General features: G+C 37.5%; 1 protein-coding gene across 2 annotated transcripts in view; it reads left to right on the top strand.

Moving 5' to 3' along the window:
- Positions 1-1963: 1963 nt before the first annotated feature.
- KDM5A (lysine demethylase 5A) overlaps positions 1964-25490 on the top strand; it is a 133198-nt gene continuing 109671 nt past the window's right edge. For both annotated transcript variants that reach the window (XM_037139864.2, XM_053662431.1), the window contains exons 1-5: positions 1964-2536; positions 5505-5582; positions 8292-8414; positions 21463-21633; positions 23612-23746. In XM_037139864.2, coding sequence (XP_036995759.2) covers positions 2372-2536; positions 5505-5582; positions 8292-8414; positions 21463-21633; positions 23612-23746 — 672 coding nt within the window. In that variant the 5' untranslated portion in view covers positions 1964-2371. The remainder of the gene's footprint in view (positions 2537-5504; positions 5583-8291; positions 8415-21462; positions 21634-23611; positions 23747-25490) is intronic.

Genomic DNA, 25490 nt, shown 5'->3' with positions numbered 1-25490 from the left:
AAGAATTGTAATAATAAAGTTTTCATTTTCAGCTATGAAGTATTGAGGTAGTTTGTTACACAGCACAGGCTACCTGAAACAGAACTATCTTCTCAAGTATTTGTGTATGGAGTTTAGACTGGTGGGTATGGGTAACTGGGCATCAACTTTTGTGGATATTATAATCAAATGGAGGAATATTATGTTTATCACATCCTAAAAGAGTCTGAAATAAAATTTATTGTTTGTAAATGTAGGATGAGGCAATGAAACACAAGGCAAATTTATTGGGTCAAGCTATTACTTCATTAATTAATTAACTCAACAGATATTTATTGCACTTATTCCAAACACTAAGCAATATTCTAGGAGCTGGGGCTAAAATATCAATAAGACACACTGCCCCTGTCTTCATATAGCTTATGGTCTGGGAAGAAAGCAATTAAACAAGTGATTTTAAAAAGTTTAAGAAAGTACAGATTACTGCTGACCAAACAAACGTAGAGCATTAGGGAAGGCTTTCTGGAGGAAGTGATCTTTGAGCTGATGGATGAATAGAAATTCATTCAGAAAGGGGATATAGGAAACTGTGGGGTGGTTCAGGAGATAATAAATATGTTCAAACAAAGGATACAATATCTGTGAAGCCTCAAAGGTGAAAGCATGGTGCATTAAAACCACCACAAAAATGTCTGTGTAGTATATTGAAAAGCTTTAAGAGATGAAGCTTAGGAGTAGGGCAGCAAAGTAAAGGAGTTATTGAAACGGAGAAGAAAAATGACGATATCACTTTTAGACAACATAATATGGCAGCTGAGTAGAAAGGGATTTGACAGGAGCAAAAACTGAGCTGTTATCATAGTTCAGATGAGAAAGAACTTAAATTGGGAGAGTAATAATAGGGATGGAGAGACATGGGTGGATTTAAGATTTTTAGATGATAGAATCTCCATTGACGCACAGCTATATATTGGTAATAAAGAAGCAGGAGTTAAGGATTATTTTTAGACTTCTGGCTTAGGCAACTGAGAGATGGAAGAAGTCATTTGTGGAAACTGGTAACACTGAAAAAACAGTGGGAAACTAACCATGAGTTCAAGGTACTTATAAGTTTACCAAGTGGAGTTGTCCAATGAGTAGATATAATTCAAAAGAGAAGTCTAAGCTGGAAATACAGATTTGGGAGTCATCAGCCATCGCTGATGGAAGGGCAATTTAGGCCCTGGTGGAAGCTGAGAGTACATAAGGAGTATATGAACCAGCCCTGGGAAGTAAGACTTCCTTCCCATAAAATTTTTGTTTTGATTTTATCTGCAGATCAGATTAACATCAGTGAGGGTATTGAGACTTTATCAGAGTATAAGAAACTTCCAACAAATATTTAATAAGAACACACTCTCACGATTTTAGTCATTTCTACATTATTGTCTTCAATTTGGAGGAAGTAGAGATAGACACAGATACACAGATTTTTGACAAACAGGGTCTGAAGAATTGCCATAGCTTTTACAGTAAATTGAGAAAAGATTATGTAGTGCCAAAGTGGTTGCTATTCATATGACTTGGGAAAAGCAAGTCAACAGTTGGAAAAGCAAGATCAGGAGCCTTTGCTTCCACGTGGATAAAAATCAAACCAAGTCTGCCAGGCGGCAGGACTTGGGGAACGGGTTCCAGTCGAACCAGTCATGGTGAGGGGCGGATATAAAGTGGCCGAGATTGTCATAAGAATCACTAACAAAGGACTAAAAACAAGAGAAACGGAAAAAGTTACAGCAGCCTGCCATTAACCGACAGCTAGGTGAGGTGGCCGAGATTAAGCTCAGTCTATTCTTCCGCCCATTTAAACACAAAAGGGAACTGCACTTCCTCTCCGGCCTCCACACAACGGAAGCAGAACCTTTGCCCCCTGCAGCATTACGCATTCCTCTGTGCCGGAAGAGTGCGTCCGATCTCAAACCTGACCGCTTCTCGACCCCCCCCCCCGCCCCCCTCCGGCCAAGGAGAGCTCAGAGACCTCCAGGGTGTTTCAGTTGAAGTTGTCGGACAGCGTGGAAACCTTCACAGACAAGAAGACTAGGAACACTGAGTTGCTGGGAAAGGGAGGAAGAAGGAAGGTTGTACAACGAGGCGTCGTATTGCTGCGGAAGGATTCTATTCTTGGGGCGGCGGATGGATTTGACTGTACGTCAACTTCCGGGCAGGTCCTAGTCCTGAGGAAAAGCCCCGAAGGAAACAATAACAAACGAAAGGAGGAAGCGATTACGGGGTTTCTGTGTTGTTTAGTTTTTGCCCAAGAAGATGAGCTTCGGCCCTCGTCAGGGGGTGTGAAAGAGTTCGGAGGGCTTTACCCTTTTCCACCTGTTTGCCTCACGGGGGCCCTCAGGGTATTGCCATGGCGGGCGTGGGGTCCGGGGGCTACGCGTCGGAGTTCGTGCCACCGCCGGAGTGCCCAGTCTTTGAGCCCAGCTGGGAGGAGTTCACAGACCCGCTCAGCTTTATCGGCCGCATCCGGCCTCTGGCAGAGAAAACCGGCATCTGCAAAATCCGACCGCCCAAGGTACCGGCGTCTGAGGAGATGGAAGAAGAGAATGGGGACTCGGTGTAGTTTTACTCTTCCAGTCCTTCTCTCTTTTTATATTTAGTTTCCTTTATTTCTCAGTCGCTAGGAGATATATTTTTTGGATGCTTTTGCCTTGATTTCTTTTGCGGTCTTAGGTACGCTTGTCTGAACGCGAGAGTGTTGTTCCTGGGGCCTTCCCCTTTAAAACTTGGGGACTGACACTTTTCTTCTTGGATTGTGGACAAGGGTAACAAAAGGCGTTAGGCCTCTTATTGACAAAGTGTTTTAAGTATTATGGCATGACATGTCCTACACTCATGTACCATCCTTATTACGGTAGTAAAAATTGCCCTCCATTGGTTATTTCTTTATCCAGGCCCTATTAATGCTTTATTTACTAAATATTTGCAGGCCTCATCTGAGGACTAAGATTTCTTAAACAGTAATCTGAGCTCTAGTTGTCCCCAAGGATGGTATCACCAAAAAAGAACCCTAGACAGATTACTGCTGAAATGATAGTCTTCCCAGGGGAAGAGGAAGAGCAGCATTTATTTTTAAAACATAAAGGATTAGGAAGGATTTATTAATGATTGATGTGGAAGAAAACGTTGAAATCACTTGATATAAGGAACGGTGAATGAAAGATTTATGAATCACAATTATTGCAAATAACTGGGTTTGTTTATAGGTTAATTACCTCAGTCTTTAAGGTAAAAAAAGCAAATACTACCTTTTGTTTGGGGAAATTAGTGCCCCAAGACACCGAGTGATTTGTTCAAGGTCAAAAGATTCTTTAGACCACAGCTTCTCAAATGATATTAGTGGTCCACCTGCACCAGGGTCAACAGTATGCTCGTTAAAATGCAGATCCCTAGGCCCCGTTCCCAGACTAGAATCAGTTTCTGTATGTGGGAGATCTAGATTCAGCTTTTCTAGCAAGTACTCACAGATGATTGTTAATGCATATTTAAGTTTGTGAACCATTGCCTTAGTGCTTGTTGAAAGGGACGCCTTGCTTTATGTTTGGTCTACTAGTAATACAAGTAAAACGTTGAGTACTGTTACTTGTATTGTGTTTTAAAAAGCATTTGTTCTCACTGAAGACTACCGTAGTGTGTGCACCACAGTGAATAAAGAGTTGGGAGGGAAGAGGGAGGAACTAATTTAGCACCTACAGATTATTTCAGTTAATATAGTTAGAAGCCTTACTAGATAAATAAAGTCTTATTTTACAGATGAGGCAAGTCTGGGTAAGTTAAGTAACTTATATCAAATGTGTTATTTTGGGCAAGTGGCAAAGTAGATTAAGAACCTAGATAGAAACGTTTGTTTCTAAAGCCCTGACATGCTACGCCCATTATGCAAAATGATTTTGGTTAAGATTACAGACTGTTGCCCTGGCTTCTGTGGCTCAGTGGATTGAGTGCCAGCCTGAGAACCGAAAGTTGTCTGGTTGGATTCCCAGTCAGGGCCCATGCCTGGGTTGTGGGCCAGGTCCCCAGTTGGGGGTGTTTGAGAGGCAACCTTTCTATGTATTCCTTGTACTTAAATGTTTCTCCTCCTCTTTCTCCCTCCCTTCTCCTCTCTCAAAATAAAAATAAATACAAATAAAACAGATTATAGACTATAAATTGAAAGCAAAGCATTATCACATAATTGCTATGATGAGTTATGATTATATGCACTGCCATCCTCCAGAAGCTTCAGTTAAGTCTTTTTCTATCAAAATTAGCTAGTACTGATGAAACCTTAAGCACTGAAGTTTTTTGTAAACCATATTTTCATTTACTCTATTGCCTTTATGAATGAGAAATTCTCTTTAAGGTTCCTTTTGGTAAAAAAGTTGATTTTTATTACTTAAAAGGAGGTTGAAGTAATACACCTTCCCTTTTTATGCCACACCATTGAAAATTTATTTTCAATTAATTTAATTACAATAGTGGTGGATTTCTTTACAAGGTAGGATAAAAATTTTTGATTACTCAGGTTTTTAAATAGATTTACTATTACCATATTTTGCCATGTATAATGTGCTCCCATGTATAATGCACATCCATGTTTGTGGCCCAAACTTACAGGGGAAAAAAATTGTCCATTTTAATTTTTTAATTCAATTATATATTTATATTTAGGTACTTGTTTTTGTATTATAAAGGAATTTTAGCATTTATTTTTTAACATATTATGGTATAAGAAATTTTGTGTAATAAATGATTATGAAACACAGGAACAGATTCAAAGTATTTCAGGTACTACCCATATATAATGCATATCTTTATTTTTCTCTTAAAAATTTGGGCAAAAAAGTGTGTATATACTTGGTAAACCATGGTATTTAGGCCAAATTAAACTGTGTTCTCTAGAACCATTCTTGCAATATGCTATCTCATTTAGTTATACTATATCTGCATCTGCAGTCTGGAAAATATTCTTGTTCTGTGGGTTTACTTACTTTTTTTTTTTTTTTGATTCCAAGAGCTGGGCTTCGAACAAAACATTTATGTCACATAGACTGTAAAGTGCTGTGTGTCACATTACACATGAATAAAAAAACGTATTACCCAATTATATAAGTAGTTTAAAAAATCACTTTTTAATTGTACCCTTTGTTTCTTTCAAATTCTGTTTTCTTTTTAATTTTCAAACTTGATGTTTATTAGACGTATTGAGATACATGTTCACTGCATTCTACTTGATTAATTGGGCAAAGCATAATTGAGAGGTATAAAAATAGTACTTGTGGGATTTGAGGATTTATAAATAAAATTATTTAGAGATAAATAATTGGAGATAAGCAATATTTTATCTAAGTATTATTTTTTCATTCTAGAATATACTGAAGACTTGTTAGTTGTTTTCTTGTCATCATGATTTGTGACAACTCAATGAATATAAATGAAGGGAAGGAATAATGCATTCCTTGCTTATATACCAGTATACTATTAAAAAAAATCTTTCCATTTAGGATTGGCAACCGCCATTTGCGTGTGAAGTGAAAAGCTTTCGTTTCACACCCAGAGTCCAGCGCCTGAATGAACTTGAGGTGAGTATTATATCACCATTGCTACTTCCTGATTTATTTTTTATGTCAGGGCTCTTGATAGAGAACTTTGAGAAGTTCGTGTATCAGATCTCAGAGTTGACATTAATTGGGACTGAATGGAAGGAAGTTTCTGATTTAAAAACAATTGTTTTAAGTAGTTATTACAGTGTTTCTACTTAACTGAGATTATGGGAAACTACCTCTAGCCATATTTTTCATGGTTGAAATATCCAGCTTAGGTACCTTCAGAGACCTGGAACTCTTGTTCCCTCCAGCATTCCTCACATTCCCCGCCTTAGTGCATGTCCATGGGTTGTACATATAAGTTGTTTGGCTTCTCTGTTTTCTATATCATTCTTAACCTCCCCCTGTCTATTTTGTACCTACCAATTATGTTTCTTATTCCCTGTACCTTTCACCTCCCAATCCCCCCACTGAAAACCCTTCATGTGATCTCCATTTCTCTGGTTCTGTTCCTGTTCTAGTTGTTTGCTTAGTTTTTGTTTTTTAGATTCAGTTGTTGATAGTTGTGAGTTCAGCACAACTTGTGATAAGTCCTTTTAACATTTCATATAATGAGGGTTTGGTGATGATAAACTCCTTGAACTTGACCTTATCTGGGAAGCACTTTGTCTGCCCTTCCATTTTAAATGAGAGCTTTGCTGGATAGAGTCATCTTGGATGTAGGTCCTTGCCTTTCATGACTTGGAATACTTCTTTCCAACCCTTTCAATGCCTACAAGGTTTCTTTTGAGAAATCAGCTGATAGTCTTATGGACACTCCTTTGGAGGTAACTCCTTTCCTTTTGCTGCTTTTAAGATTCTCTCTTTATCTTTAATCTTGGGTGACTTAATGATGATGTGCCTTGGTGTGTTCCTGTGTGGGTCCAATTTCATTGGAACTTTCTGGGCTTCCTGAACTTTCTGGAAGTCTATTTCCTTCACCAGATTGGGGAAGTTTTCCTTTACTGTTTGTTCCAGTAAGTTTTCAATTTCTCGATCTTGTTCTTCTTCTGGCACCCCTATGATTCTGATGTTAGAGTGCTTAAAGTTGTCTCAGAGGTTCCTAAGCCTCCTCATTTTTTTGAATTCTTATTTGTTCATTCTGTTCTGGTTGAATGTTTTTTTCTGCCTTTTGTTCCAAATCATTGATTTGAGTCCTGGTTTCCTTCCCTTTACTGTTGGTTCCCTGTATGTTTTCCTTGATTTCACCTTGGGTATCTTTCATTTGTTCCTTCATTTTGCGACTGATGTTAATCATTTCTGTGAGCATCCTGATTATCAGTGTTTTGAACTCTGCATCAGATAGGTTAGCTATCTCCTTGTCACTTTGCTCTTTTTCTGGAGCTTCGATCTGTTCTTTCATTTGGGCCATATTTCTTTGTCGATGTACCTGTTATGTTGTAAGGGGTGGAGCCTTAGGTATTCACAAGGGTGGGGCAACCGTCTTTGCTGCTCTGTCTGTGGGGCAGGGGTTAGAGAGGGGACAATACTCCTGGCTTGCTCTGCTCTAGCCTCACTTTCCAACAAACTCTCTGGTGTGTGATGGGAATTTCTCCTGTCGTGGCATCCCTCACAGTAGTTTACAGCGAGCTTTGAGTATTCAGTTTTCCTGTTCAGTGAGCCCCACCTTGCCCGAGTGTTCTGCCCCCTTGCTGCATGCTCTCTGCATGTCTGCCTTTCTTCTGTCTCCACTCCTACCGGTTTGGGTGAATGTTTCCTATAACTCCTTGGTTGTTGGAGTTCTATGCAGTTTGATTTTCTCGCAGTTCTGGTTGTTTATTGTTTTTAGATTGGTTGTTGTCCTTTTGGTTGTGTGAGGAAGCATAAGGTTTCTACTTATGTCTCCCTCTTGGTGGGAACTTGATAACCTTGTTTGTTGTCTTGCCCTGTACTTTTCTTTAATACTTATTATTTTGCTAAATTTTTTTGTTGATGTTGGAAGATTGTCTCCTATGGTCTTTGGAAAATAGTTTATTAAATTCTATCCAAAAAACCCTAGTTTTCAGAGTTTTCTTAGGGGAGATTGGTTCAGGTTTTTAGGAAAATAAAATTTTAATTAAAATCTTAAGTTAATCTGATTTATTAAGATTCCCCTTTAAATTTGACTAATCTCTCTATTTAAAAATAGTTATTCTTCAAGATTTTCAGAAGATCTTTAGTGTGGTAGAAAACTATTTCAGCATGCAAAAGAGATGTCTTAGCTAAGGTTTAATATGTCATACTGAGACTGTTTTTTCCTTGATTCTCCTAAAACATTTTCTGAGATTTATACTATAGGTCTTTTTTCTTTAGTCTCTTGTAATCAGATAACGTGATGAAGGATCTTGATATCAGTGAGGTACACAGTTGGTGTACTTTAAATATGCATGTTATCTACAGATCAAATGGCAGAATACTTAGAAACAGATTAATTTGATCTACCATATTTTCTGGTTAGCTTAAGCTTAAGCCAACTTCATCCAAAAAATTGCTTTGGTTGATAATATGAGAATTGTTCACATATATTACAGTAATCTTTTGCCTTAATAAATAATATCTGTTAGAAATATTTTACTTTATTATTAGCTTACTGTACAGCATTGGACTGAACAATAATGAAAAGTCTAAATTTCTTTAGAGAAACTAGTACTTATGTTAAGTAATACACATTTATTTTCAACTATAATGTAGTTCTTATTTCTGATTTCTGCATTTTAATAATCTTAGGCAATGACCAGAGTGAGACTGGACTTCCTGGATCAACTGGCAAAATTTTGGGAACTTCAAGGATCTACTTTGAAGATTCCTGTGGTGGAGAGGAAAATCTTGGATCTGTATGCTTTGAGCAAGGTGAGGTTTTACTGGGTCTAGAAATGGAGAAGAAGTTAGTGAATTTACAAAATTAGGAATTTCAGCCCTCACTGGTGTGGCTCAGTGGATTGAGTACCGACCTGCTAACTGAAAGGTTGTTGGTTTGGTTCCTGGTCAGGGCACATGGCCTAGGTTGCAGGCCAGATCCTTAGTAGGAGGTGCACGAGAGGGAACCACACATTGATGTTTCTCTTCTTCTCTTTCTCCCTCCATTTTCCTTTCTATAATAAATATATAATACTCTTTAAAAATAAATTACAGAGTTAATTTTTTGAATATTTTGTTTCAAGGAAAAAAATACATTTAAATTATTTTTTATGATACATTTAAAAATTAATGTCAGGTCAGAATTCTCTAAAAATTTTGTTATATACCAAAAATTCTGGGAAGTGTAATCTTATGCTAAAATATGTTGCAGATTTTTTTTAGACATATCAATAAGGTAATGATATCATTAAGCACTGTGCTGAGAATTATCTAGTGCAGTGGTATAAAAACCTATGATATACCAAAAGGGCAAGTTACAGTAAATTTGAGGGATGGGTTTATATCTTGTATGGAACCATTAGGATAAAAAATTTTGTTTTAAGAATGTCTTTTTTAACAATCAAAAGGTAAACATTAAGTTTAATTAAATGATAAATTAGGTTGCATTTTTGAATTTGTAAGTTGTAGGATTTTTTTGTCATTAATTGATTTTTAACTCCTTATCTGAGGACACGCCCCTTGATTTAGAGATAAAGTGGAAGGGAGGGTAAGAGAGAGAGGGAGAGAAGCATTGATGGGTTGCCTCTCACTTGTACCCCCACCAGCATCAAACTTATAACTGAAGCATGTGCCCTTTCTGGGAATTGAACCCACGAAGACACTCCAACCAACAGAGCCACACAAACCAAGGCTAGAGTTGTAGGATTTAAAAATTGGGAAGAGGCTTTAGAGTTAACTTAATCTGAATACCTAGTTCACACTCCTTTATAAACAGACTGCTTAACTCTATCTTGAAAAAATCCAGTTTCTTTTTGTACAAAGGAGAATACTACTACTAATAAAGTATATCTTATTTTAGTACTTAGAGAATGTATTGCAGATATGTTAAGGGTAAAGTTTGATTGTCCTGGGGTTTATTGGAGTTTTATCTTTATGTTTCCCTTACCCTTTGGAAATGCTTATAAAACTGAGATATGAAGATAAAAGGCAGACAGATTTTGATTTGTAGTCACTCTGTTTATACTTTATAATATTATAATACTTTTGTTCTGTAAATATCATAGTGAGATTGCTGCCTCTCACCAATGATCTTTTTTTCTTTATATTGAGGTGTAACTTAGAGTGCAATGCACAAATCTTAGATGTGCAATCCAGTAAGCCTTTATATATGTGTGCATCTATGGAACCACCATCCAGATAGATAGAAAATATTTATAGCACTCTAGTGGGCTCCTTCATCTCTATCCCAGTCAGTACTTCTCTCCCAAAGTAACCACTATTCTGATCTTTATCATTGGGTGACTATTTCATTAGCATGACATTTTACTTTCTAGCAAAAGACTCGGGCTGAAAAATAGAAAAAATATTGAGAGTTCTGATATTTTTTAGGTTATTAGATATTCTCTTTAAAAAAAGAAGATTATTTTTGTCTGACAGATGATGAGCATCTTCTGAGCTTGTGTTGTAGACATGATTTTGAAACACTTTCACTTAGACTACTTTTTAATGGTAAGCAAATTTTCAGTCTTCTGAGTCATCAAATTGCCAGTGTGGTAGTTTCCTGTTTTGATTAAATCACTTTGTCTTTCTCCCTTATTTTTGATAATAAAAGGTGTTACTGGGATGTCTGTAATTTAATGGAGTTTTACAATAACAATTTCTGTTTATAATCAGAACAGCAAGGAAATTCATTTTTTTAAATATATTTACTGACTATGCTATTCCAGTTTTTCCTCCTTTATGCTCCTCTGCCTAGTACCCCCATTCCCTCCAGCAAATCCGTCTCCCCTCTCCCCCCACTTAATTCATGTCTGTGGATTGTACATATAAGTTCTTTGGCTTCTCCATTTCCTATACTATTCTTAACTTCCCTGTGTCTATTTTGTACCTACCAATTTGTACTTCTTAATCTCTGCACTTTCTCCCTATTGTCCCCCATCCCCTGCCTGCTGATACCCCTCCAAATGATCTCATATCTATAATTCTGTTCCTGTTCTGCTTGTTGGTTGGCTTAGATTTTTTTAGATTCAATTGTTGATAGTTTTGAATTGGTTGCCATTTTAATGTCCATAGTTTTGATCTTCTATTTCTTATATAATATAGTTCTTTTTAATGTTTCATATAACAATGGCTTGGTGCTGGTGAATTCCATTAGTTTTGCCTTGTCGGGGAAGTACTTTATCTGCCCTTCCATTCTAAATGATGGCTTTGCTGGATAGAGTAACCTAGGTTATACATCTCTGCTTTTCATCACTTTGAATGCTTGCTAGTCCCTTCTAGCCTGGGAAGTTTCTTTTGAGAAATCAGCTGACAGTCTTAACTCCTCTTTTCTCTTGCAGATTTTATGATTGTCTCTTTATCTTTAACCTTTGGCATTTTAATTATGATGTGCCTTGGTGTGGTCTTTGGGTCCAAAGTGTTTGGGTCTCACTGTGCTTCCTAGATTTGTATCTCTATTTCCTTCACCAAATTAGGGAAGTTTTCATTTATTATTTTTTCAAATACTTTTCAATTTCTTCCTTTTCCTCTTGGTACCCTTATGACTTGGATGTTGGTATGTTTAAAGATGTCGCAGTTTTCTAAGCCTCTCCTCATTTAAAAAAATTTTTTTTCTTCCTGTTGTTCTGATTGAATACGTTTTTTCTTCCTTGTGTTCCAAATTCTTGATTTGATTCTTGGTTTCATTCTCTCTGGTTTTGGATCCTTGTAGACTTTTATTTCACTTAATGCAACCTTAATTTCTGCCAGGGATTTTTTTTTATGCTGTTGCAGTATTCAGTGAGTTCTTTGAGCATCCTGATAGCTAGTGTTTTGAACTCTGTACGTGATAGTTTGTTTACCTCTATTTTGCGTAGTTCTTTTCTGGAGCTTTGTTCTGTTCTTTCATTTGGGCTATATTTCTTTGTCCCTCAATTTGGCAGCTTCCCTGTGTTTATTTCTATGTATTAGGTACAGCTGCTTTCACTCCCTGACTCAGTAGTGTGGCCTTTGGTAGAAAAGTACCTATAAATTGTGTGGGATGAAGCCTTAGGTAATTGCCAGGGCATGGAAAGCTGTTTCACGTTTTGTGGCTCTATGTGGTGGAGGGCCCAGAGAGGGGTCAGTGCAACTGCCTGTCCTCCAGAGATTTGCTTGGAAGGAAGCTGTCTGCCAGCACATGTCCTGTTGCCATTCACTTGACTTTCTCCCCATATGCCACTTGTCCCCTTCTAGCTGTTGCCCTGGTGCTGAATCCCAGAGAGGGGTGGGTCTGCATAAGTCCTGAAACCTTTGTGAGCCTTTCAGAGAAGTCTTCTGTGAGTCCTACAGTTTCTTCCACTGTCCCAACCCCCTACTGATTTTTACAGCCAGAAGTTACGGAGACTTGGCGCTTGAACCCTGGGCTGGGTGATCTGGTCTGGGGCTGTGATCACTTGCTTTTGAGGTATCTCCCCCAGTTTTTATCCACTACATGTGAATGTGGGATGACCGCCTGTTCCACTACTTCTCTGTGCCTCTCACCTCTTCACACCTCTGCATGTCTCCATCCCTCCTACCCGTCTGGATGAATGTGGCTTCTTTAAATCCTTGGTTGTTGGACTTTCATACAGCTTAATTTTCTGATGAATCTGGGTGATACTTGTTTTGTAGTTGTAATTTTTGCTGTAGTTGTGCGAGGATGCGTTGTGTGTTTACCTCTATCTCCATCTTGACCAAAAGTACTGAGTCAGGAAAATCATTCTCTCTCTTAAAAGTTGTTATTGAAAAGCAGCATTCTCCTCCATCCTTTTATTCCCATTCCCACTCCTCAGAGCTAATCACTTTCAATTCTTAGCTGTTTCTGATTTTGATATTTATATGTCCAATGAATATGTTCATTATGCTACTTCTTCATTTTTCAGTTTAATATTATATACTAGTTTTCTACTTTTAGAATTGGGAAATGGGTATAAGAAATCTAAATCCTTACAAATTTCAATTCCCTTGTCCCTTCTAGTGTGGTTAGATAAATTTTTAATTTTTTGTCCTTAAATAATTTATTTATTAATTTTTAGAGAGAGGGGAAGGGAGGAAGAAAGAGAGGGAGAGAAACATCAGTGTGTGGTTGTGTCTTGTGTGCCCCCCACTGGAGACCTGGCCTGCAACCCAGGTATGTGCCCTGACTGGAAATTGAACTTTTGACTCATTGGTGTGCAGGCTGGTACTCAATTCACTGAGCTGCACCAGCCAGGGCAGATAAATTTTTTATTAATCAAAAATTATTGCTATGATGGTATAAATACAAGTATTATTTGTGCTCAAGACTCATAGTTTGCTGTGATTTTTTTTTATGGCAATTTAAGTTTTCCTTGCAGTTAATAATCCTCTTTTTAAAATTTTGTATATTTTGTTTTTAACTATCAAAAATTTGTTTTCAGATTTTCAGCAGATGTATAAATCTCTCAGTATGGTTTTACCCATCAGATCATATGTCCATTTTATTTTCTTGGAGCCATTCCTCTGGAGTTTTCTTTGCTGCTGCATTCCAGACTGGTTGTTTTTTTAAGGTCAGCTGTCAGCGTTGGAGTTTATTTCACTATTATTATTATTCTAAGTTGTAAATTATTTTACTTCTTTATTTTGAAAGCTTTACTCCATACTCTTCTGGCTTTCAGTATTGCTGTTGAAAAGAATGATGCTATGTTAATTCTTATTCTTTCTATGTGATTTTTTTTCTTGAAGATATAAGAGTTTAATCTTTATTCCCAGTGGTTTGAGATTTCACATGATATTCATTACTTTGTGTCTATTTTTTATTCAATATTTTTACTGTACTTGATAAACTCTAATCTGAACTCAGGTCTTTGAGTTCTTGTGACTTTTCTTGTATTTTTTAAAATATATTTTATTGATTATGCCATTACAGTTGTTCTATTCCCCCCCTTCCTTCCCCTCTACCCTGCACACCCCCTCCCCCACCATTCCCCCCTTTAGTTTATGACCATGTGTCTCAAGTTCTTTAGATTCTATATCTCCCCTACTATTCTTGCCCTCCCCCTATCTATTTTCTACCTACCATATATGCTACTTATTTTCTGTACCTTCTCCCCCCTTCTCCTCCTCCCACTCCCCTATTGCTAACCCTCCATGTGATCTTCATTTCTATGGTTCTGCTCCTGATCTAGTTGTCCTCTTAGTTTGCTTTTGTTTTAGGTGTGGTTGTTAATAACTGTGAGTTTGCTGTCCTTTCACTGTTCATCTTTTTTATCTTCTTTTTCTTAGGTAAGTCCCTTTAACATTTCATATAATAAGGGCTTGGTGATGATGAACTCCTTGAATTTGATCTTATCTGAGAAGCACTTTATCTGTCCTTCCATTCTAAATGAAAGCTTTGCTGGATAGAGAAATCTTGGATGTAGGTCTTTGAATTTCATGACTTGGAGTACTTCTTTCCAGCCCCTTCTGACCTGTAAGGTGTCTTTGAGAAATCAGCTGCCAGTCTGATGGGGACTCCTTTGTAGGTGACTGTCCCCTTATCTCTTGCTGCTTCTAGGATTCTCTCCTTCATTTTAATCTTGGCTAATGTAATGATGATGTGCCTTGGCGTGTTTCTTCTTGGGTCCAACTTCTTTGGGACTCTCTGAGCTTCCTGGATTTCCTGGAAGTCTATTTCCTTTGCCAGATTGGGGGAAATTCTTCTTTATTATTTGTTCAAATAAGATTTGCACTTGTTGCTCTTCTTCTTTCCCTTCTGGTAGCTCTGTGATTCGGATGTTGGAATGTTTAAAGATGTCCTGGAGGTACCTAAGCCTGTCCTCCTTTTTTTGAATTCTTGTTTCTTCATCCTTTTCTGTTTGGTCATTTATTTCCTCCTTCTGGTCCATTCCTTTGATTTGAGTCCCAGTTTCCTTTCCATTAATATTGGTTTCCTGTGCATTTCCCTTCATTTCAATTAGTTTAGCCTTCATATGTTCCTCTAATTTGTGACTAAAATCAACCAGTTCTGTGAGCATCCTGATCGACAGTGTTTTGAACTGTGCATCTGAAAGTTTGGCTATTTCTTCATCACTTAGATTATCGGCTCTGGGGCTCTGAGTTCTTGAGCCATGTTTTGATCTGTTTGTGTCTGTTACAGATGAGGAGCGGAGCCATAGGTGTTTGCCAGGGCGGTGCCCCCCAGGTCGCTGGTTTGTGACCCTGTATGTGGGGGCGGGGTCAGAGAGGGACAATGGCGGTTCCCTCTGCTGCTTCCTGCTGCTGGGGCCTGCATGGTCAGTCTCACTGCTTGCTCCTTCACCAGTTTATCTGCGCGCGAATGTGTGACCATGGTCAGCCCTTAGTGAAACCACTGCCTTGCGCCCTCAGTGGGTCCGCCTGCTACTCCACACCTGGGATCTGTCCAGAGCTGCTGGGGTACCTGGGTTGCGTGCCTGGGTTGGTCCGGTGGATCTTTCCTGCCCCACCCCACTCTGCTGCTGGCTCTGTCCCTGGCTCTGCCCCTCATACCAGTTTGGCTGAACGGCTGGTTGTTGTCAGACTTCCGTGTAGTTCAATTTTCTGTGGTTTGGCTGCGTTTTTGTTGCTAAAACTTTGTTGTTTTTAAACTTGATTGTGTGAGAAGGTGCAGTGCTTCCACCTACGCCTCCATCTTGGCGGAAGCTTTTCTTGTATTTTTTGACAGTTTCTTCCACTTCAACTCTTATTAGTTTGTTGTTAGACTAATATCCCTATGTTAGACTATTAGACTGATTATACTCTTATGTGGACCGTATAATACACATACCTGTTTCTTAGGGTAGAGTGCCTTATTTTCAAACTGTCCTTGGAATAAATCCCCAGTCTTCTGCTGGGGTTGTAGAGGGGTAGTTGTTTGGCTTTACTTAGTGGTGATGGTCTAATTGCTTTTAGACAGGTTTTCAGCCAATCCTGTTTGTTCATTGCTATCCATATTTTTAAAGGTACTGCTGCTTTCATTTCATAAGCTTCTCAGGTTCTATGTTGCAAAAGCTTCTCCTTGGCTTTCTTCTATTGCAAGTGCTTGGTTTTTTTGTTGGCTAGATTATCCACTTGTACACCTGCTTTCTCTTGCTGTATCTGTGTATCTGTCCTCTTGAAATTGATGCCTTTGTTTTCCTTTACTGATTTTTTTTTTTTTAGTGGAGTTTTGAGAAGGAGGTTTTAAGTATTACTACTACTACTACTTTATGTCTGTTATAATTGTTTCTTGCTAGCCAGACTTAATGTGTCATTGGATTGAAATTTCGGCCTTCATTGGATCATTACTCTTTGGTCAAGTATTCATAAAGGGCTTCTCTTCATTGTGTTCAGTTTAAGTGTATGTTATGTATCTTTTTACAGGGCATTTTTGATTGATATTTTTTCTGGTGACAGTGGCGTGATATATGGCATTGCAAATGCTCAGAATAGTTTATATTTTGAAATTATGCGTGGTAATCCTTGAATCGGTCAGATGGATAAAAACGAGTGTAAGGTTTTGTGTTTTTATAGTATTAGGGCTGGTTAGATAGTTAAAATGTCATATACATGAAGCCAAACTCATGGTTTTGATTTCTTTGTGAGATAGCTTTGTCTTGTTACTTGACCTTACCATGACTCTGCTGGCTGTCATTTTCACAGCTATGTGCCAGTAATCAGAATTATCATTACTAGTGGAAATTTAGCTTCAAAGTGCTTTGACTACAAAGCAGATTATTATGCAATGCTGATAATCATATTGGGTAGTAAAGATTTTTTCCTGTTTGACTTCCTTTAGTATTCCTCTCCATGTGCTTTAGCCACATTGGCTTCCTTATTGTTCCTCAAACATTCTAGGCATGCTTGTCAGCTTAGGGTCCTTGGTTTGGCTAGTTCCTACATACCTCTTTGGGTGACTGCTTTACTCCTTTCACATTTTTGCTCAGATTTCACCTTTGTCATGAGGCTTTTTTTGACTAATGAATACTTTAGTTTACACTCACTCTTCTACTCACGAGGCCTTTTTTTACAATTTAAAACTTATGAATTGTTTATTTCTGAAATTTTCTTTTTTAAATATATTTTATTGATTATGCTATTACAGTTGTCCCATTTTTCCCCCTTTATTCCCCTCCACCCTGCACATCCCCTCCCACCCACATTCCCCTCCTTTAGTTAGTGTCTTTGGGTCATACATATACTTTTTTTGGCTTCTACTTTTCCTACAGGCCTATACTATTGTTAACCTCCCCGTGTCTCTTTTCTACCTACTAGTTATGTTTCTTATTCCCTGCACCATTTCCCCCATTCACTCTCCTCCACCGCCCCTCTGAAAACCCTCCAAGTGATCTCCATTTCTGTTATTCTGTTCCTGTTCTAGTGGTGTGCATAGTTTGATTTTTGTTTTTCTTTTAGGTTCAGTTAATAACTGAGTTTGTTGCCATTTTACTGTTCATATTTTTTTATCTCCTTTTTCTTAGATAAGTCCCTTTAACATTTCATATAATAAAGGCTTGGTGATGATGAACTCCTTTAACTTGACCTTATCTTGAAAGCACTTTATCTGCCCTTCCATTCTAAATGAGAGCTTTGCTGGATAGAGTCATCTTGGTTGTAGGTCCTTGCCTTTCATGACTTGGAATACTTCTTTCCAGCCCCTTCTTGCCTGTAAGGTCTCTTTTGAGAAATCCGCTGCCAGTCTGATGGGAACTCCTTTGTAGGTGACTGTCCCCTTATCTCTTGCTGCTTCTAGGATTCTCTCCTTCATTTTAATCTTGGCTAATGTAATGATGATGTATGTTGGTATATGCTTATTTGGGTCGAGCTTCTTTGGTACTCTCTGAGCTTCCTGGACTTCCTGAAAGTCTATTTCCTTTGCCAGATTAGGGAAGTTCTTCATTATTTTTTCAAATAAGTTTTCAGTTTCTTGCTCTTCCTCCTCTTCTGGCACCACTATGATTCGGGTGTCTAAAGTTTTCCCAGAGGTTACTAAGCCTCTCCCCATTTTTTTGAATTTTTAAAAAAATTTTATTTATTTTTCAAGTACAGTTTTTTTGTCTATTTCTCCTATCCCAGGCCCCCCCCCCCCCGCCCCTGCTGTGAATTCTTGTTTGTTCATTCTTTTCTGGTTGAATGTTTATTTCTTCCTTTAGATCCAAACTGTTGATCTGAGTCTTGGTTTCCTTCCCTTCACTGTTATTTTTCTGTACATTTTTCTTTATTTCACTTTGCATAGCCTTCACTTTTTTCTGTGTTTTGTGACCATACTCAACCATTTCTGTGAGCATCCTAACCACCGTTGTTTTGAACTGTGCATCTAATAGGTTGGCTGTCTCTTCATCACTTAGTTGTATGTTTTCAGGAGCTTTGATCTGTTCTTTCATTTGGGACATTTTGTTTTGTCTCGGCCCATCTGTTACGTAGTGAGGAGTGGAGCTTTAGGTATTCACTAGGGCATTGCAACCCATGTTTCTGGATGTGACGCTATGTGTGGGGGAGGGGTTTCAGAGGGAACAATGCTGCTTGCTCTGCTCTCTGTTGGTTTTCAGTCACTTCCCCCACTACCCACAATCAAATTGGGCCCTTTGGGTGCTGATTTCCAGGTGGGTGGCTTTGTGTATGTTCTAGGACCCCGTGGGTCTCCAGTGAACTCTCCTGTGAGGCTGGGAGTTTCTCCGGCCTCCTCAACCCTTTCAGGCTTTTAATCAGAGTTTTTGAGACTATATTTCCCCACACTGGAACCTTGTGTTGTGCAGTCTGTCTCAATCCCCATTTGTTCTCCTTAGTTTATCTGCACGCGATTGTGGGACTGTCCACTCTGCCAGCCATTGTCTCACCTGGTCTGCCAGTGGCTGCCTTGCTGCATGTCCTCATGAGGCCTTTTAACTGCTTTTTAAATTTTCTTCCACAGGATTTATCACTTCAGAATTTACATATTATGTTTATTGTGTGTCTTCTAATAGAATCTAAGCTCCATGAAGGCAAATATTTTATTTTATTCACAGACATATGTCAGGCACCTAGAACAGTAGCTGATAGTATAGAAGCAATGGAAGTATATGAAAGAACTGATGCATACTCTGGCCAGCAGGGTCTGTATGTGGTGGCTGCAATGAACAAATTCACATGGACTGCAGAAGTCCTTTGGAGAAAAAGGGACGGCATGGCCACTCTCTGAGAGAGAGAGCACCTTGACCCTTGCCTGGAGAGGCTTTCATTGCTTTCCAGTAGCATTACATCAAAGAAGGTTCTCATTTTTTATTCTTAGGTTTACTTTAAGTTATTCCTTCTTACATATAACAAAGAAAAAAATGTTGCAAATTTAAGGGAATGATAAAAGTGATTGATCTGGTTACATTCCATCCTTGGGATGGCTTAGCACAGACTTTAGGGAGTTGCTTCAGAGATATACATTAAACATCTACAGTCTTAACTCAGAGTGAGGGAGTTTTAGCAAAAGCAAGCCTTAAAGCAGCCTAGGTACAGTGCCAGCCTGGTTCCCCATGGGAAGGTTGATCTGTGGGCCTGGGTCCTGTGTGCTGCCTTCTGCCTGATAGGTTTTCTGGTTCAGTGCTGGGCTACATTCACCATTGCCATGCTGATTGGTGCCCTGTAAAGAATGGCATTTTAATTTATCCATTTGCTTCCCGACAGCCCTCACTTTAAGCTACCCTCATTGTCTTCCGTACCACAGAATTTGAAAGTATATTATTTCTCTCTTTATAATTTTCCTGGTTAGGTTTTGACCGAAGAGCTACTCTGAGGATATGATAAGAGAAGCTGAAGGATTAGAGATCTGTTTAACTCTTGTTTATGTGAACTTGTGTGTGTTTCTACCAAGCTTTCAGATATTTCACTAAAGAAAAATTTTACTTTGGCTATAGGTTCTTCTTCGTCTATAATGGTATCCTAGATCACATGAGTTGAAAACATTTTCTTAACTTATTTATACCATGTGTATCCCCCTCCCACACACACACTTGTTCACACACATAGACATTTATAATACAGATAATATTGATATAGCACTTAACTGTGTTCTGGTGCTTCTCATGTTAATTTATTTCATTTATCTTCACAACAGTTGCATAATGAGGTGTAGGTACTATTTTTTAAATCCTCACCTGAGGCTATGTTTCATTGATTTTAGAAAGAGAGGAAACCTGGGGCAGGGGAGGGGAGAGGGGGGAAAAACAAACATCAATATAAGAAGCAAACATTGATTGGTTGCCCGCTGGATGTGCCCCGACTGGGTGTTGAACCTGCAATGTTAGGTATGTGTCCTGACTGGGCATTGAACCCATAGCATTTTGGTGTATGGCACAGTGCTCCAACCAACTGAGTTGCCTGGACAGGGCAGGTGTAGGTGCTGTTACTACAACTTTTTAAATAGTAAGGGATTTGAGATGCAAGTTATATAATTTACCTAAGGTCATACAACTGTTAAGTAGCAGAGCTAGTATTTAAACTCTTGGTCTGGCTGCAGAGTACATGCTATTAGCCTTTAAAAAAATTGTGGTAACATATATATATAACAAAATTAGCCATTTTTAATGGTACAATATAATGACATGAAGCACATTCAGAATGTTGTACAACCATCAATCACTACTATCCATTTCCAGAACTTACCCCTCCCTAAATCCCCTGGTAAAGCCTCTATTCTACTTTCTCTGTGAATTTGCTTACTCTAGGTGTGTCACATAAATGTAATCATACAATAATCATCCTTTTGTGTTTGATTTATTTCACTTAGCATAATGTTTTCAAAGTTCATCCATGTTGTCACATGTACCAGAATTGTATTCCTTTTTTGTGGCTGAGAAATATTTTCTTGTATGTGTATACCACATTTTGTTTATCCATTAATCTCTTGATGGACATTTGGGTTGTTTCCACCTTTTGGCTGTTGTGAATAATACCGCTGTGAGCACTGGTATGCAGGCATCTGCCTGAATCCCAGCTTTCAGTTCTTTTGGGTGTATACATAGAGGTGGAATTGCTGGATCATGTAGTAATTCTGGGTTGTTGTTTTTTAATTGTTTTGATACACTAAAATGCAGTAATGCATATTCAGAGAGGAAAATTACTTTGAGTTTAAATAACTCTGTCATGGTCCTTTTTATTCTGTTGTCAGTGAAACTGAAAACTGCCTAAATTTTAGAGTGTGAGAGATGTACAATATCAGCTTCTAAAAGATAGGGGGCCTTGATACATATAGATTATACACAGTGTCAGATTTGATGTGAACATTCCACCAAATTGGCCAGTTTATCTCATCACTTTCTATGTTAACACATTCTATGCTACATTCCAGTAAATGTAATTCTATACTCTGATCTTTCCATAGTATTCCTTATAATCTTCCATGTAAAACTTTTCTTCTTATGAAAAATTATAGCCCCTTTTCCAGCATAGCCTATGAATCCACTGTTTGCTTGATGATTTTTTTTAAATTTTATTAGTTTTTTGGTACATTTTTTAATTTCAGGAATTATGTTTCTTTTATATAACACTTATTCTCATGTCTATTTTTGGTCTGTATTTAATTCTTTTATGCTGAGTTCCTTAATGGTTTGGAGATGTGTATGTGTTTAGTTTTCTCAAGGTACATAATATACAAAGTGTAAATTCATTGAATGTTTTGAATGCCTGGTTTATTTAAGGTAGGCAAATAGCATTAGTTAAATAATAAAGTTTAAAACTTCAAAAAATCATCTCATTTCATACTTTAAAATGTTGACAAGTTTCAGTTTTGTCAGATATTTGTTGAAAGGAAATTTGAAATCTAGGCCCAGAATAATTTTTTGTATTTATCAATCGAGCTGTACAGTCAGAATGCAAAAATCTACCTTCTTTCCCTAAATAATTTTTACTTTCTTTTCAGATTGTTGCCAGCAAAGGAGGTTTTGAAATGGTTACCAAAGAAAAGAAATGGTCTAAAGTGGGTAGCCGCTTGGGATATCTGCCAGGAAAAGGAACTGGGTCTCTTTTGAAGTCACATTATGAAAGAATTCTCTACCCATATGAGCTTTTCCAGTCTGGTGTCAGCCTTATGGTGAGATATGTGTGTATGTACACACACACACACACATACACACACACACATATTTTTAAGGGGTGGATTAAGTTCAGTCTGCCAAGTATAAACTTTAGACTGTGTTCACCATAACTAGTTAACAGTTGGCTATGTGTGGGAGGTACCAAAATTTGGGGGAATAAGGTGTAGTTTAAAAATCAGCTATTTTTGGTGGTTTACAAGATAAAGGATGATGGGAAAAAAAGGATGTTTTGGTAGTTATTTAAAATAGGTCCTTTGGCTTAAGCTTTTTGAAAGATTACTGCTCTTCATTTTATATATTTTTTAAATGACTTTATTAAAGTGTAATTTACATACTGTAGAATTCACTCATTGTAGCTACACAGTCGGTAAGCTATAATAAACAAAACACCACAGTCTAGTTTTACAAACACTTCAAGCAGCCCCCAAAATACCTTTGTGTGTGTTTGTAGTTGGTTCCTGCTCCTACCCCCAAACCTAGACAACTGATCTGCTTTCTGGTTCTATGGTTTTGCCTTTTCTAGAAATTTCACATAGATGGAATCATGCGATATGATTTTGTGTCTGGCTGCTTTCACATAGCCTAGTGTTTTTAAGGCTCATTCATGATTTAGCATGTATTGGTACTTCATTCTTTTTTATGACTGAATAATATCCCATTGTATGGATATACTATAGTTGTTTATCCAGTACTAGTTGATGGACAGACAGATTATTTCCCGTTTATGGTTATTATGAATAATGCTGTGAATATTCAGGTACAAGTCTTGGTGTGGACATATGTTTTCACTTCTCTTGGGTAGATACCTAGGAATGGAATTGCTGGGTTATATGGTAAGTTTATGTTTAACTTTTTAAGAAACTGCCAAACTGTTTTCCAACGTGGCCGAACCATTTACATTTGCACCAATAATGTAGAGGTTTCCAATATCTCCACATCTTTGCCACCAGTTGGTATTGTCAGTTTTTTTGCTTATAACCATTGTAGTGGGTGTGTAGTGGTATCTTACTGTGGTTTTAATTTCCACGTCTCTAATGACTAATGGTGTTCTGCATCTTTTCATGTGCACATTAGCCTTTTGTTTATCTTCCTTTATGAACTGTCTGTTCAAATCTTTTTTTATTGGGTTGTTTCTCATCTTGTATTTGTTCACTGAATGTTCTAGATACAAGTTCTTTATTGGCAAGTGATTTTTAAGAATGCTTTTTACCTAGTGTGTGGTTTATCTTTTCATTTTATAATGGTGTCTATTTGAAGAGTAATTTATTGATTCTGTTTTTCCTTCCCCATTTATGAATTGCTTTTCCGTTGTTGATAACTGAGAAACCTTTTCCTAACCCAAGACCACAAAAATTTTCTTCCTTGTTTTCATCTAGATATTTCATAGTTTTAGCCTTTTTATTTAGGTCTTGATCCATTTTGAGTTATTTTTGTGTGTGTATAGTATAAGGTAAAAGTAAGTTTTTTTCTGATGGGCAGAGTGGTATATGAATAAATTGTACATCTAATTGTACCAGCACCATTTGTTTAAAAGACCACCCTTTTACTATTGATTTACTTTGGCACCTTTGTTGAAAATCTGTTGACATTAAACATGTGGATTTATTTCTGGTCTGTTTTGTTCTTTGATCTGTATATTTACCTTAACACCAATATTTTGCTGTCTTGGGTACTGTAGCTTTATAGTTTTGATATCCAGTAGTATAAGTCCTCAAACTTTATTCTCTTTTCCAGAATTTCTAAACAGTTTGCATTTCCACATAAATTTTAGGATCAGCTTCTCAGTTTCTACCAAAGCCTGCTAGGTTTTGATAGGGATTAACTTGAATCTGCAGCTCAGTTCGGTGGGAGATTTGCCATCTGAGGTTTTGTGTAGCATTAGGGATTTATTGTAAATATATTATTTTTCCCCTAAGTCTCATATCTGATCTCTTATCAGTGAAACTGCTCTCTTTCTGTGCTCTGATTCTTTAGGGTGTACAAATGCCTAATTTAGATCTTAAGGAAAAAGTGGAGCCTGAGGTTCTTGGCACTGATGTCCAAACTTCCCCAGAGCCAGGCACAAGAATGAACACTCTACCAAAGAGAACAAGACGTGTCAAGTCTCAGGTATCAATTTCCATGGGCCATTTATAATAGGAGTTTTAAATGTATTGACTGTTCATCTGGTTATGGGAGGTCAGTTGCATGTTGTTACTCTTTAAAACTTGAAGAGACCTGTGTTTCAGTTACTTTTGAGATGAATGGGGAAGAAATTACAAAATTCAGTCTGCTTTGATTTAGAAAACTTCTGTTCATTTTGAACAGTTTTTGATGGGGATGACAGATCAGAGGGTGACTGAATATTGTTGGATCAGTTTCACAGACATGCTGATGAATTCTGGTACATTTTATTTTCATGGTTAGCAGAAATGAGAGGAGTAGGAAAGAGTAATTCTTATCTCACTTGTCATTCCTTGAAAAACCACAGTACAACTTTCTTAGTGTCTGGACTATTCCAATATAACTTCTATAGTGTTCTTGTAACGTAAAGTAATTTCAAAGCTTATTGAAAGCATCAGAAGAAAAATGCCCTAATTTCTTTTTGTTTGCTCCCTCTACTGTTCCCTTTTTGTGTGTGTATGTATGTGGTTTCCCAAAGTTGTATTTTTTTAAAGTTTTTAGTAAAAACAAGTCTGTAAGTTGGAAAAGTAAGGTGCCCTTAGAACTCTGAGATGTGATCCATTTAAATTAAACACATGAGTAGATTGAAATACAACTTAACTGGATTTCAATAATTGACTTTAATAGATCTAAAAAACCCTGTGTTAAAAGAATGGAAATGGGTTACACTGAAAGTGGGAATCAGAGAAGGAAGATAGTCCATGAGAAGAGACACTATATCTGGGATGGTAAGGAGTCTTGTCACTGGAGAGGCAGGCTAGTGATACTTTATGCTGCTTTTTAGAGCTCAAAGGATATCTCTCTTTAAGGTTATGTCTCCCTCCCTTGTTCTGAGTTTATGCCTATTAAATAACCTCCTGATTCATTAACTTAGCTTCTTAGGTACTTTGATAGCAGAAAGAGAGGTGTCTTGCATGGGGAATATGCATTTAATGGAAATTCATTGGAAAGTGATAGCCCCACTGTAAATTAATAAACTCTGGTTTAGTCATTAAGTGATTTTATTGCTATGGTTGTGATCACTTTTGGGTCACGATTCTATTTCAAGACCTGAAACACTTGAAGAGTAGTAGTCTCTTTGACATAGTGACTCAAGGCTGAAGAGATGCTCTAAGTGGCCTTGCCTTTCTAATCAGTTGCCAGCTTGTGATGAAATCCCTTTTGATGTTTATTCTAAAAAAAAAAGTTCTGCTTCTTGGTACAAGAATAGGGACTGTACAGAATGCTTTTACCCATTGTAATAACTGTCACTGGAGTCAGATTGGTTGAAATAAGTAGAAACTAGAACCATTTCAGGATTTGCAATTAAGAATTTCTTTTTTTTCTTTATTATATTTATTTAATTATTGTTCAAGTACAGTTTTGTCTTATACTCCCAACGCAATTAAGAATTTCTTAAACTCATATTTATTAGTTACTATATTGTCAGTCTGCCTCATTTTTAGTTTCCTATTTTAATAAGAAAGAAAAAAGGCTTTCTGGTAGAACTCCCAGCTTCTTGCCCTGTACACAGAATTGTTAATATTCATTCTTAATCTCTGACTATCTAGGTAAACTGTACCTTTCTTTCCAAGGATAATTTACTTTTGTCCCGTATGACTTCTTTAATTATTTCAGTATATCAGTTGTGAAATCTTTCTCTTTTGCCTCCTCTGCCTGCTACTACCTCTACCCCCCGGCATATATATTT

Source organism: Artibeus jamaicensis, unplaced genomic scaffold (assembly GCF_021234435.1).
Source record: "Artibeus jamaicensis isolate MK-2021 breed Jamaican fruit bat unplaced genomic scaffold, CSHL_Jam_final contig_1028, whole genome shotgun sequence".
NCBI classification, from domain to species: Eukaryota; Metazoa; Chordata; class Mammalia; order Chiroptera; family Phyllostomidae; genus Artibeus; species Artibeus jamaicensis.
The sequence above is the reverse complement of the archived record's forward strand: the minus strand, read 5'-3'. Positions and strand labels throughout refer to the sequence as shown.